At 46.2% G+C, this 13,104-nt stretch overlaps 2 protein-coding genes across 3 annotated transcripts in view; one reads left to right on the top strand and one right to left on the bottom strand.

Moving 5' to 3' along the window:
* Positions 1-11,125, bottom strand: part of LOC144163102 (facilitated trehalose transporter Tret1-like) — a 65,734-nt gene extending 54,609 nt beyond the window's left edge. Inside the window, exon 1 of the mRNA XM_077693905.1 lies at positions 10,655-11,125. Coding sequence (XP_077550031.1) covers positions 10,655-10,704 — 50 coding nt within the window. The 5' untranslated portion in view covers positions 10,705-11,125. The remainder of the gene's footprint in view (positions 1-10,654) is intronic.
* LOC144163097 (uncharacterized) overlaps positions 1-13,104 on the top strand; it is a 109,336-nt gene that overhangs the window by 21,848 nt on the left and 74,384 nt on the right. For both annotated transcript variants that reach the window (XM_077693899.1, XM_077693898.1), the window contains exons 5-7: positions 4,793-4,866; positions 4,988-5,046; positions 7,362-7,431. In XM_077693899.1, the coding sequence (XP_077550025.1) occupies positions 4,793-4,866; positions 4,988-5,046; positions 7,362-7,431 (203 nt within the window). The remainder of the gene's footprint in view (positions 1-4,792; positions 4,867-4,987; positions 5,047-7,361; positions 7,432-13,104) is intronic.

Here is a 13,104-nt window from a genome sequence, read left to right as displayed (position 1 = left end):
TCGCCGGCCTCCGCCAATCGCAGAGCTGTCTCGTGTGACATCATAGGTTCTGTTGCGGGAAATGAGCTAGTGGGTCGCATGGCCATTCCCTTTTTTCCTAATTATGTAGCTTATTTAAGCGAAGTTTACGTTAAAAGTGGTGTCAGTATGATTCCAACGAGGCAATCTTTTTAATGAATCAAACTTGTGTTTTCTCTTCATGGCTCCTTTAAACTGCAAAAAAATGCAAATTTTAGAACACTTTTTCAACAAAGCAGTTCGTAAAGCTTACTGGTCAATATTTTGGGTGATAAAGGAATGCAACGCGGTTTGAAAGGAAGATGATTCTGTCAGATGAACAAGACTTGCCGGGAGCAAGTTCCATTCCTGTATTGATAAAGCAAGGGGGGAGTTCTGATATTTTTTGGTTCTAGCAAAAGTCGGCTGTACTTTGTGCGCATGATCAGTTCGGGGGGAAATGTGATGAGCCGGCAAAATATTGGATGACCTGAAAGATGACTCAGAGTAGTAAAGGGAGTGAAAAAACGACAAGCGCGAAAATTTCCTTCGGGTATATCCAGATTAGGCAGATCAAGAGAACGTTTCAGAGCTGATACGCTTATATCAGAAGAGTTGGAACGCAGGATAAATCTTGCAGCCTTGTTTCTGCACGGCTTCGAGGGAGTTAATAAAGGACGCTTGGTGTGGATGCCAGATAACAGAAGCATATTCTAATGTGGATCTTATTAATGAAATGTACGCATGCAGTTTGGTTATGCTGTTCGCTTGAAAAAGGCGGCGTTTAAGAAATCCAAGTTTTTTAAGGGCCTTGTTCGTGATGTATTCAATGTGAGTGCTCCAGCTCAGCTCGGTTCTTCAAAATACACCAGCTGCGAAACTCCGCTTCAAAATCCGAGCGGTGCGAGCACTTCTGCTTTTTTAAAGCGGAGGGACAAGTCTATTGGAGTGGCACCTAGGGGACAAAAACTGGACTTTGCTGAGCATTAACTTGTTAACACAACTCAAAAAACAAAGCTTGCTTTTCAAGTTAGAAAACGCTAAACTAAGTAATCTTTGTTTTTATGGTTTTTCCTTTTATGACTTACGGCAGCAGCCACAAGCAGTTAAGTACTACAGCGAAACCTTGATATAACAAAGTCAAACCTTGATATAACGAAGTCAAACTTGGGGGTGAAAATTTCATTAAAATCGAGAATTTTGTAAAATCGAAGTTTCAATTTTACAGTTCATTTAACCAGTTATTGAGGTGTCAATTCCTTGCACATCGCCCAGAAACAACTGCTATGTAGTTACCTAGTTACCTCTCCACTTAAAGTGAAATTTGTACTAAAACTGGCCGCGAAAATTGTGTGAATTAAGAGCTTCAACACTTAGGCAGTGGAATTCGGATAGCCGACGGTAGTTCATGTGTCGTCGTAAAACCGGTGCTTTTTCCGCAAGGCCTCATTAAATATGATAGCAGACTAGGTTTCCACTTTTTCTTTTTTTTTCATTTTGGTCACTACTAAATGCTGCTGTTGTCAATTGAACCCGCGTTCATGCCCTGTGAACTTCACCCCGGCGAGGTGCTGGTTCGAAGTTACGCCTCTTTTCGTCCGTTCAGTGGTAGGCTTAGGCGCGGCATTGAGGGGTGCGGTGTGCCAAGAGCGGAAGGGTGCTATGAAACGTTCGAAAGACTTTTTTCATGTACAAAGGCTCTGCAGTATGGGCGCGGGATGCAACCACGACATCCGAGATAAAGCCATGATTGTGGGTTGAGCGGGGTACACATGGACCGCTTCACTGTGTGGAGCAGCACCGCTTACGTGCTCCCGCTAAAGCGGAAAGCTTACATTAAATATCTTCTGGCCAAATTCGATTAAGCAATTACTTTTATGCCCACTGAGCCCTAAAGAAACCGATTTCTCCGCATCGCAGCTGTCTAATGAACACGTTTTGACCACGTCCGGAGAGCAATTTATTGCCACCAGCACTCGATGTTCAAGCCGTAGTGAAGAAGTCCGTAAGCAGTGCTTGGCGTTTCTTGACCAGGGTAGGCTTTATGTGACGCTCGTATGTGGACAGCGCTAACAAGGCTTGCTCTTAAACATTCGCGTGCGCCTGCGTGCCTCCGCAGAACGTCAATGGCATCCATCACTTCGATGGCCGTCGGTTTCACCGACACTTCCTCAGGCTCTTGTTCGGAACACTTTTCTTTCCCTTGGAGTGCTCATGCTGCTTACAAGACTTGCTTAATGATGCACAACCAAAATATTAACTCTTTCGCGACCGCCGGAAAATTGACTAATTTTAGGGGTCCAAGAAAACATTTTTTTTCGTGCTAAAAAATCGGTTAGGCACTAATTGCTAGAACACAAAATGCAGATTATTTAACGGCCTTTCCAATAACACCAGTTTTTTAAAGGTTTTTGTATATCATAGTTGTAAAAAAAAATATCAAAATCTAAATTTTTGTCAAGTTGTCGAAAAAAATGATAAAAAAGGAGTTGTGTTTATCAAACCACCGGTAGTAGAAAAAAATTAGAATATACATTTTGTAGGGAAACATTTCAAAAACACGCCCTAGAAAAAATGTCGACTTTCGCGGAACAGTTTGTCAGATATAAAAAAAAAAAATGTTAGCATGCACGGTGCTCGTGTCATGCGGTGAAGCCCAACCTACAATTCAAAATGTGCAATTTCGGGTGGTTTCCTGGAATAAACCTGGCGGTTTGTCATTATCAGAGGCACCAATTTGCCCCCACAGCACGTAAAAACATCATGTCAATGGCTGACTTTTCATTTACAGCGAGCACAATATTTGGGACTAGCACGCGATGCGGAAAAAAACATGCATGAAGTTGAAAACGGAACGCCGTGGCTGATGCTTGTTGTCGTTCACGGTCAGTTATCTCTCAAAACATAAAGCTGAGCTTTATTATCATCTTCTAACTCGCAATTGTAGCCTTGATCGCAAAAATGAGGTACGATGAGCTAGAATCATGCCCTGCGATCTTTGGCCAAGTAGCAGTTGCGCGATGAAAAAGATCAGCACAACGAGCCTCCTCTATTGCAGCGCCACCTAACATTTGTTAAATGAAACAGTACAAAAACTTATCGGAGACTCCGTCCGAAGAGACAGTTCAACTAAGTAGCAACATTAGACACCCGGATATACCCTCGCATGGAAACGAAACTGGAAGTCGAACAGCTGGCAGTGTAAGGCCGGTTTGAAGCGCTGTCCTCGGCGGAACAGATATCTGGCGACTGGGTGTGATCTTTTGACTTGCATCTGAAGTTCTTATCGCAGAAATCGGGTTAGGGTGGGGGAAATCAGGAGCGCCGTGCTTTGTTCGACGATCAGTCGCGGACGCTCCAGGCGCCATGGCAGGTAGCCTTGAAGTTGGGTAACTGCGTAGTAGCGCTAAATATGAATTTCACGATGCACAAACGAAGCCGAAACTGTTGTAAACTGTTTACGAATGGTCCTGGGGTAAGTAGAACTACCACAGTACTTAGAACAACGTGCGCACATGCAATAAAACTGCCTAAAATCATAAAGTAGCTTTGCATCCAGGCACTGCTTGACATTTTCAGCCGATTTCTGGGTTTATTACTGTCGGAGCGCGAACCTGACGATTGAAAATCGTTTGCTAGTTCCCCATTCACGCCCTGATAGCAAAAAACAAGCGCTGGTGCAGAGTAATTACGAGTTGCACGCATTCTTCGTTGGCAGCAGTGACACGCGATGACCACGCCCATTTTCCACACCCAGGTGATTCAAAAGCGTGTCAAAAATCCTGTTTCCGTAGCAAAAATGAAAACAAAACTGATTTTGAAAGGCCATTTTCTGATCTAACTCCGAACAGCTTTACTTGTTCGAGAAATGCCTGGAACGTTATGAAAAGGCGCTCCCAAAAGTATCGATCAAATTGATCGATTTTGATATGCGCGGTAGCGAAAGAGTTAATGTGGTTATCAGCGAGTACAACCCAGAGCAGCAGCACCGTGAGCAAGGACGCGTAGAAAAAAAACTTGAACTAGGCTTCGGCAGCCTAAGCATAGAGGGCGCTGGCGTAGGCAACGATGGAGACTTCAGAATGGTGGCCACAGTATTAAATCGTCCATGACCACTAGCGGTTTGAGCAGCTTCTTTCATCGCTTTTAATTGTTGTCAACCGCATAATTGACCACTTTTCTTTCATTTTAGCCTTTTAAGAGTAAATGTGAGTACTAAATGTTTTCAATGTAGGCTCTGAGAGGCAAAATAAAGCGTGCCTCGACCGGAATTTCATTCTTCCTTTCTCGCTATGACTTCGTTAAATCGTAAGCGCCACACGAAATTACTTCGTAAAATCACGATAAAAATACATGCATTTAGCAAAATTTTGATGGAAAACTTGAAAAAAATTCCTTCTATCGCGAATTTCGTTAAATCGAGGTTCGTTGTATCAAGGTTCAACTGTACTTCAACCTTCTGCCAACAGATGACAGGCTTGTCAACTTTCCCCCCGCTTGCCCCTGGTTTACCGTATCTTAATATATCTTGTCTTAATGTTGATCTTTTTATTGAAATCGTCTTTTGGGGCCGGGATGAAGTTGAGTGGGTTACTGAAGGCAAGTTCCCTAAAGTTGTATTTGGTCTGCACGGCTCCTTTAAACTGTCTTTGCATTCTATTCTATGTCTAAAGGCATTCTATTTTTTTTTCGGGAAGTGAAAAGGGTAAAGCATCGCGAATTTGTAAAACTCTGGCTCCTTTTGTGTGCGTGTGTGTGTGTGCAAGCAAGCTGACTCGCTTGGTATTGCTTCAAGGATTTCCGAGCTGACCGAACGCCACGAGGCTGCGTATGCGGCATTTCAAGGCCTGAAGGCGAAGATGGCTTCCTGTGAGTACAGCTCTGACACCACGCTGCCTTTCATTGTTTTCCGATGCTTGAGGGCAGTGATTGCACTTTTTGCTTCGCCTGCAGCTTTGCTGACGCGTGCTTTCACTTCAATGTCAATCAGGTTATGAGCACTGGGAACAGCTGATGGAAGAGACAAAGCTGGAAAAGGAGACACTCGAGGTAAGTTTCTTCCGTGTCGCGATGCCTGTTTTGGGGTCTTCAGTTTGCCCGTAAACTGTAAAGTGCTGAACAAACATCCCAACCTCTCCAAGAACTCTCCCTTCTGGTTTGAAGAACCTTGCTCATCGTAGCACTGCCTGCATGCAAGCAGATTAGATAAGTTTAGGAGAGCAACGTCAGAGCATCACAAGTGTCGTCAAACAGATTGCAAACGAGTTTTGCATTGCCACGGCAAATGAACCCTAGGCTTTCTGCGCTGTGTGCCAGGCAGGTGAAGGTTGCGTCTGCGTCAGTGCAGTTAATCGTTCGTGTACAGGGATGTATGCTTCAATTCCGCGCCAGATACGCAAACGGGGAGACCAGGAATGTTTCGAATGACCCAGGCAAGCATTATAATGCACAGAGAAAATGGCATGTTTCCAGGTTGCTTCACGTCCAACCTCTTTGTTTCTCCGCTGAAAGCTGCGAGACTTGTGGGTAGTGTGCACGTAGACTTGGCGAATGCTTGGCATATGTTTCTAGCCGTGGAAAAGCATTGTATCAACAATACAAATAAGGCACGTATGCCATCTGCATATCTCTCTCTCTCTCTCTCTCTCTCTCTCTCTCTCTCTCTCTCTCTCTCTCTCTCTCTCTCTCTCTCTCTCTCTCTCTCTCTCTCTCTTTCAGCATTCTACACAAGGATGCCCGTCTTTCCTGTCTCTTTGCCATAATCGCCTTTGCATTGACCAGCTCCCTTGTGGCACGCTCTCTTGGGTATTTTTAAGGGCCTCCTCCTCCTCTCTACTGCCTTGCTGAAATCAGACGGCTACCCATACTCATTTAGCTGGTCAGACCAACCGAACCTTTGTACTGACGGCTGTGCTTGGCCATCTTGTTGGTCAGCCCGGACTGTGCCGCAGTTGCCTGCTTTCCTGTTAGCATAGTGGGAGAGAGAGAGAGAGAGAGAGAGAACAGTTTTTCATGAAACTGACGAGATTAGCGTGGCATAGACGCCTGACTTGCTGCGGAATGCTACTCGAGGCACTCATGGGGAATTACCCATTTGTGGGTCTGATAGGGTCTGAGTGACACATAGTGGACACATTAAAGGCACAGATAACCAATTTTTGTGGAGATATTTTCTTTATCCCAAAAGAAGGGCCGGCATCACTTCAAACACCTTAACCCAAAACAGTTTTGGCAATAGCTCCCTAGAAGTTTTGAAATTGCAATTTCTATATCGATCAGCCACACAGCCAAAGGGAATGCTGGCAACCACAGCAGTGAGCCGTGGGGCAAATAACTTTTATCTTCACATGAGATTAAAAGGGGAATTTAAAAACTTGTTTTCGGCTAAAGCAACAATAATGGACAACTTTTGCTGTTCCTTTATGTGGTTTTTGAATTGCACGTTAAAACCGGTGGAGCTGTTTGAACACGTATGGTAGTGTCACGTTTAGATGCTGCAAGGCGCCACCTTTCAAACTTCAGAAATTTTAGTTCAAAATTAAAATGATGTCCGCCTGTTTATGTAGAGATTCCTTGTGGTTACGGCAGTACATAAAACGTTGGCTTTCATATGAGCTAGAGGACATGCACTTCACAAAAATCGGTTGTCTGGCCCTTTATGCATAAGCATGCGAGGGCCAACTACCCCGAAAAATCTGCGTCTGTGCGTAGTGTAAGGAATGTTGCCTGCATCAATAACAGGCCTTTCAGGCCTTTCACAGCTGTGTAGGAGGGCTCATTTAGCAGTCAAGTCCACCGAGGGTGACATAGTCTTAAGTTGGCGGTCTCACATTGCTTTGGTGTGTTGCAGTGAAGACGGTGCTGTCTGGGTAAAGTCTGCGTCGGAGAGAGGCGAGATAACGAAAGATAGAGAACAAGTCTCACAAAGTCTCACAACTGTAAATAAGCCACTTAAAACAGCATAGCAGGTCTTTGTGCAAGTTCAGTGGATGCAGCTGGTGTGCTTCCACACTTGTAGGAGAATTCCTCTTAAGAGTTTTTTAAAGATTTTTCGGAGGTATGTGTCAACTTTTTTTGTGTTTGCGTTTTGTTGAACTTCTTTTTCAAGCCAAGGCGAGTGCGTAACCAGTTTTAATTTTGGGAAGACCCACGTGTGTATTGTGCAACCAAGACAAGGAACATTTGGCTGCGTTAAAAGCATACGGTTTTGCAGTGAACGGGCCTTTAGTGCAGATCCCACGCATGATGCCATGCGGGTTTGTTTACCATCCACGGTATCGCCAACTCTGGCTGTGTGATAAGGCCATCAAATTTGTTGCATGCGTGATGTGACTGGTGGGAGCTTATGTGTTGGACACTTGCAGTGGCTGCCAGACCGCATGGTTGAGATTGAGAAGGAACTGGCGGCCAGCTTCTCCAGGCTTTCTGCCAAAAGTAAGTTTTGTTGGCTGACAGAATTTCCCGGGAACTTTGCAGCATGGGCCCTAAATAATAGACACTGAATTCTAATTTCCCATTTCGTAGTAGGCGTAGTCCTCTTTTCAAGGCTGTTCAAGTTAGGTTCAACCAGATGCTTGTGCGAGCAGGGCTGGTTTCAGGCGGTACAATACCCTGAAGTGACAAAAAGACAATGCTATATGTTCTTATGCTGTGCATATTTTGATTTTCCACAATGAAAAATTCAATGTAATCTTTCAGGTTTTCATAGTGCTGAACACTGCAGTGGTGCTACGATTGTCTGTAGCAAACACCATACCTGCCAGGTTTCCCGAATTGTCCGGGAGACTCCCGAATTTTGGTGGTTTTGTACGATTGTACGACCGAAACGAAAATCTCCCGAATACACACCCGTGTCAGGCCAAACCTTTCTCTCAGTTTGGACACAGTGCGCCGGAGCTACCCGACAGTCTAATACAATCCTACAGCCATTGACATCGTGATAAGTGAGGAGGTTAAAAAGCGTAGTCGGCCATGCGTGCAAGTTAAGCTGCTTAGTAACACAAACGCGAAATGTGAGAGGCAGTTCAGTGTGGTAAAGAAAAATTGCACCCAGTTCTGAGCACCCATCCTACCGGCGAGCGGCCGTAACACATTCCACTCTGCGCAATGAACGTTTTTTCATCATCATCATGTCTAACACAACCCTCAGCCACGCTCTTTCGGCGAGGAGTCACAGGTACGAACATTGTTACGCTCTACAGTATTACCAGGACTTCCTGAAAAAGGTGGCGTCAGCCCCGCCAAAGATTTAGCATCTGACCAGTGGTGCATACCTCATTAGTTGTTTGGACGAAGCAGTGTAAATAATTGCACTCTGCTGCTACTAATTTTTCGATCCCTTAGCCTCCCCCCCTTCCCCTGTCAGAGCTCCCTAATGCCATCTCGGAGAACCTGGCAGGTATGAAACACAATTTCTGTATCTATACATAGAAGAATTTGGGTTGATTCTTCTTGAAAAGGAATTGGTCAGGCACGTGATTGTGATGGCTGTGATAAAGATTTCCTCTTGGAGAGTGTGCATACTGGCAGATATACAGAACCCATACAAAACTTCTGCAGCAGCCCAATGTATGGGCAGTGCATTATGATTTTCGGCATTATTTATCATTACTAAGGCAAGAAAGAATCTCAATAACCATGTCTTGCACTTAACACTGCCTGCTGCTTATGGACTTCACTAGGAGGGGGAGGGGGGGCGTGAATTCATATTTTCTCAATGGGATTAAAGCAATAAATTGCAGCTTGACTGTGGATTGTGTTGCAGGACTGATGTCGCAAGTAATTAATCCACAAGGCTGAACCACAGGGTGTGGGAGTGGCCATACCATTTTTTAACGAACTCATAACAAAGGATTTTGATTGAACAAGGCCCAGAGAATAAAAAATTTTAAATTTCGTAGTTGAAAGTCTTGGTGTTCACCTGCTTTTTGGTAGGCTGAATGGTGGAACGCGCGTCGATATCAAAAGGGCTCGCAGCAGTTTACTGAGTGCGATTTGTGGCTTGTAAGCTGTAACCGAGATGGTACGTCTTCAGCTAAAAGAAAAGCGTTGCTACAGACGGAGCCTTAGGTGCACGCAAACAGAAAAAAGGGACGAAACTGAGCAAATACAGTGAAGAGACTCCGCTGCATCCCAGTTTTTGTAGATGCTGCTTATGTATGCAAGTCGTGTAACTCGTTCATCTAAGATGTCAACCAGTCAACATGTATTAGTGCCTGGTAAAACAGCACGTCCATTTTCACCTGAATGTGACTGCTCGAAATGAGAACACCAACCCGCCGCAGTGGCTCAGTGGATAAAGCGTTATGTTGCCGAGCCCAAGGACGCAGGTTCGATTCCTGGCTGCGGCGGCTGTTTTTCTGATGGAGGCGAAAAGCAAAAACGCCCGTGTGTTCGAGATTTTGGCGCACGTTTAAAGATCCCCAGGTGATCAAAATTAATCCGGAGCCCTTCACTACGGCGCGCCTCATCTCCTGTGTAGGGTCGGCACGTCAATCCCCATAATCAATCAAAAATGAGAACACCAGCTAAAGAAAAGAGAGAGATCCGTATAATTAATTGATTTTCAACAAAATACGTGGTAGCCTTGGGCTGCGCCACTTAGTGCATATCATTTGTGATAATTGAACAGTGTTTTACTCTGCCGACCAGGTCGTGACCACGATTATTTCAGTTATGTCAGATTTCGAGGTAGAAGTCGGTCTTGTGGGGGGGACACTGCTCGTAAAACAGTTTCCTTTAATTGTTCAGTAAACTCTGTGAAACCTGTCAGCCTTGCTGCTTTTCCCCCACTGATTTCAAATATGCCATTATTTTTTGAGTCAGTCATTTAGTTACAAAGATAATTAGAGATGATTAGCCACTTTTGGAGGAACAATAGGCAATGCATCGCTTGGAACTAAATTTACAGCTCATTAAAGGGGCCCTGAAAGGCATTTTGAGCACACTAAATGAAGTAGCGCAATCGTTAGATTGGGTCGTCAAGGTCATCTGGGCCAAGTATTACTCTTTTACGCGCAGCGGAAAGCTCACACTTTTGTTGCAAAGTTTGTCGCTTTTTTCTCACCCTTTCCTTCGTGTTTTTGGACGCCGCCATCTTCACATGTCTACATCATCGATTCCCCGATGTTCGTCATGAGCTAGACATCCTGCTATTGGGCGGCTTTTTCACGCACTTCCGGCAAAGAGATGAGTCGTCTGCTCAGCGTCGACTCGCCGGCTGATCTGCCAGCGTAGTGCCGGAGTGCTTGGACATTTTACGACAAACGAAACAAGTGTAAACAAACGCTTAACCGTTCGTATTGAATGCAACACGGCCATAACACGACATGGATATTCTCTTACCGGAGTACGTCCCATAAAGAAAGCGTTGAAGCCCCGTGGCACTTCTTTCGCGCAATCGCAGAGAACGCCCTGAGCCGAATGCCCAGGTTTGACGGATACATTTTTTTCCACTTCAAAACAATCCAGAGATGCGTTTCGAACGAACACAACGTCACAACAAGTCTGAACCGCGATTGACAGACGATGGGCTGCCTCCTCCTGCCCCTCGTAAATTCGGCACTCACCTCGCGCGCGGTTTGCGGGGACGAACAGCAAGTCACTTAACTCTGGCGCGCAAGCCGAGATGGCTTTTAGCCACGCACACTGCACATACCCCATGCGAGGTTGAGTCGTACGTCGCTCGAGAAAGATAATCCAGGCCATGGGAAGCACTATCCACCCGCAGAAGCACAACGTCGCATTTCATCGCGAAACAAAGGCGTCCACAACACACACACCATCGCCTCCTGTAATGCCAAACGCATCTCGCACTTCCAAATGAGAGTGAGTAGTATGCCTGCAGTGCCCATATGCCGCGAGGTGGGGCCCCAAGCTGAACCGGGATCACGCAACCGTAACTGACCTCTGGGGCGGTTTGTGCCTTGTTGCCAAGGCAACCGATGTTTGAGATCGTCAAAGAAAGGCGCTCGCTCCAGCGCTAGAAAGCTCAGAGCCGCGCCGGAGCATGTTTAGCCAACGTTGCCGCTCTCCACCACGCGTCGCCCCAAGCTGAACTGGTCACATGATTGAAGCGTTTTGTGCACGGGTTCTGTATCGGCTTAAAATGTCTTTTTCACATGGCGCCGGCAGGAACTACCACCACCGCAAAATAAGACCCGGCACCAGCGGGGCCACTTCTGATACGGCGCTTTTTGGATAAACAGTGCGCGGTGCATGAAAGGGACCGAGCGCAAGATCCTCCCCAGCGGCTGCGAGTTCGCCGCCGATTAAAAGTCACGTGCTGCACTGCAGCAACGCACACCGCGAAAGGGCAAGGCCAGGCCACCGCACACATGCGGCCAGATTTTTCGTTCGCTTATCCATCCTTGAGCGGAGTGCGGAATTCATGGTGTCAACAAAACTTGCCCGTAGCAGACGGCAGTCGGAGGAGCGTAATGCGGAAGTACGTCACCGCTGACTAGCGCAGCATCATGGGAGGCAGTGCTCGCGCGCCGTCAACAGTTGAAAAGAGGAGGAAACGCGGCGCGACGATAATGCGCGGTTTTTGATTTACGATTTCTCAGCTAATACTCATCGCTTTAACAAAATTCTTGCGGGAGGAGATTGCTAATACATTGTCTTATTTGGTTACATGTAGATCCATGCATCGGCGGAAGGTATTTCAGGACCCCTTTAAAGGGACACTGAAGTGATTTGTAAACATTGCGGGATTACTAGCGCAAATTGTAGTCCAGAGTCCAGGCCATGTTTCGACCACTCTGAGCGCGTTTACGCGAATTTATTTAGTAGAAAAATCAATTTGAGAATTCTGTCCTCCTCTCTGCACCCTCGCCCATTTTCTGTGGCGTTTTCGTGTGACATCAGGAGGAGATGAGCTGGCAATTGGCTGCGCTACTGCATGGCTCGCCGACCTTCCGACAGAGTCAATCGGTCCAGCGTTTAGTCCGCCGGCCGCCGACGGGTCGTCGCAATTCACTCGCTGAGTTGAAACTAGGCCACAACATGTTTGTGAATGGAAGAATGTGCCTTCTTTTACTTTGTTAGTTTGTACTCTGTATCAAGCTCTGAGTCCGGGTCGCTTCACACACGCGCTGCACAAGTGCACATGCGACGGTTCGCTAACTGATACACTAGTAGGAAAATCTAAGGCCACTTGAAGGCGGAAGAAAAGTCAGCGAAGTCAATATAGGTACTAAGGAAATAAAATCAACTGAAACTTTAACCGTACAGCGCAAAACTTGGGAGCGGGAAGCACTTTTTTGTGCTGGGTGAACAAGCACAGTGGTCAGCAGCACGACCACACATCTGCGAACGCTTTCCCATCTAAGAAATGCAATTGCTAGACGTGAGATATTGTGGACGTTTGCGGGGCGCTTACTGCACGAGCGCTATACAACAAATAGTCACCTAACGTACTTGAAATGCTAAAACTAAATAAAAGTGTAAACTGGTTGTACGTGTTATATACCTTATATATCCAAGCTCGACAGCACTGGCTTGTCGCCGAGTGGTCTGAAGCGCTGGGATTATTGTTTTGCAAGTCGCAAGTTCGAATCTCCGAGGGTGCATGCCTTTTTTTTTGTAAGTTGATTTTTTTATTTGCGGCCGATGTTTTCTAAACTGAGTTCACCATTTTTGCGCCGCAACGTTCACTGCTCCACGACCGAGTTCGCAGAACGCGCGCAGACTGACACTGACGCGCTAGCGAGTTCTCGTTGGCGTGCTGTTGCCACAAGCACCGACTACTTGCGAGCAGTGGGCACAGGCCAGAATCAGCAGACCCTTGGCGTGGTGTGAACACGCTTTTTACGATACAGGCATGAGTGAGGCAAGCTCCGAATATGCGGGAAAAGCGAATGCCATTTGCGCGTCTGAGGTGATGTGGAGGGCGTTCGTCCACTGCGTAGGCTTCGGCTAGTGATCGCTACAATGCCAAGCCGTCCTGGGAGGCTTATCTTAGGCATTTTACAGCCGACAACATGGTAGAAGTGCGGTACGACGATTACTGAGATATCGAGAATGTCTATCCAACGATGCCGTCGGATGTCAAGCATGTTGTTTTACAGAACCGAAACTTGTTTGAATGCTAACCTTGGTCATCGT

The sequence above is a fragment of the Haemaphysalis longicornis genome, unplaced genomic scaffold (assembly GCF_048455015.1).
Source record: "Haemaphysalis longicornis isolate Haplotype H1 unplaced genomic scaffold, Haemaphysalis longicornis Haplotype H1 scaffold_12, whole genome shotgun sequence".
NCBI classification, from domain to species: Eukaryota; Metazoa; Arthropoda; class Arachnida; order Ixodida; family Ixodidae; genus Haemaphysalis; species Haemaphysalis longicornis.
This window is presented reverse-complemented; position numbering and strand designations above follow the sequence as displayed.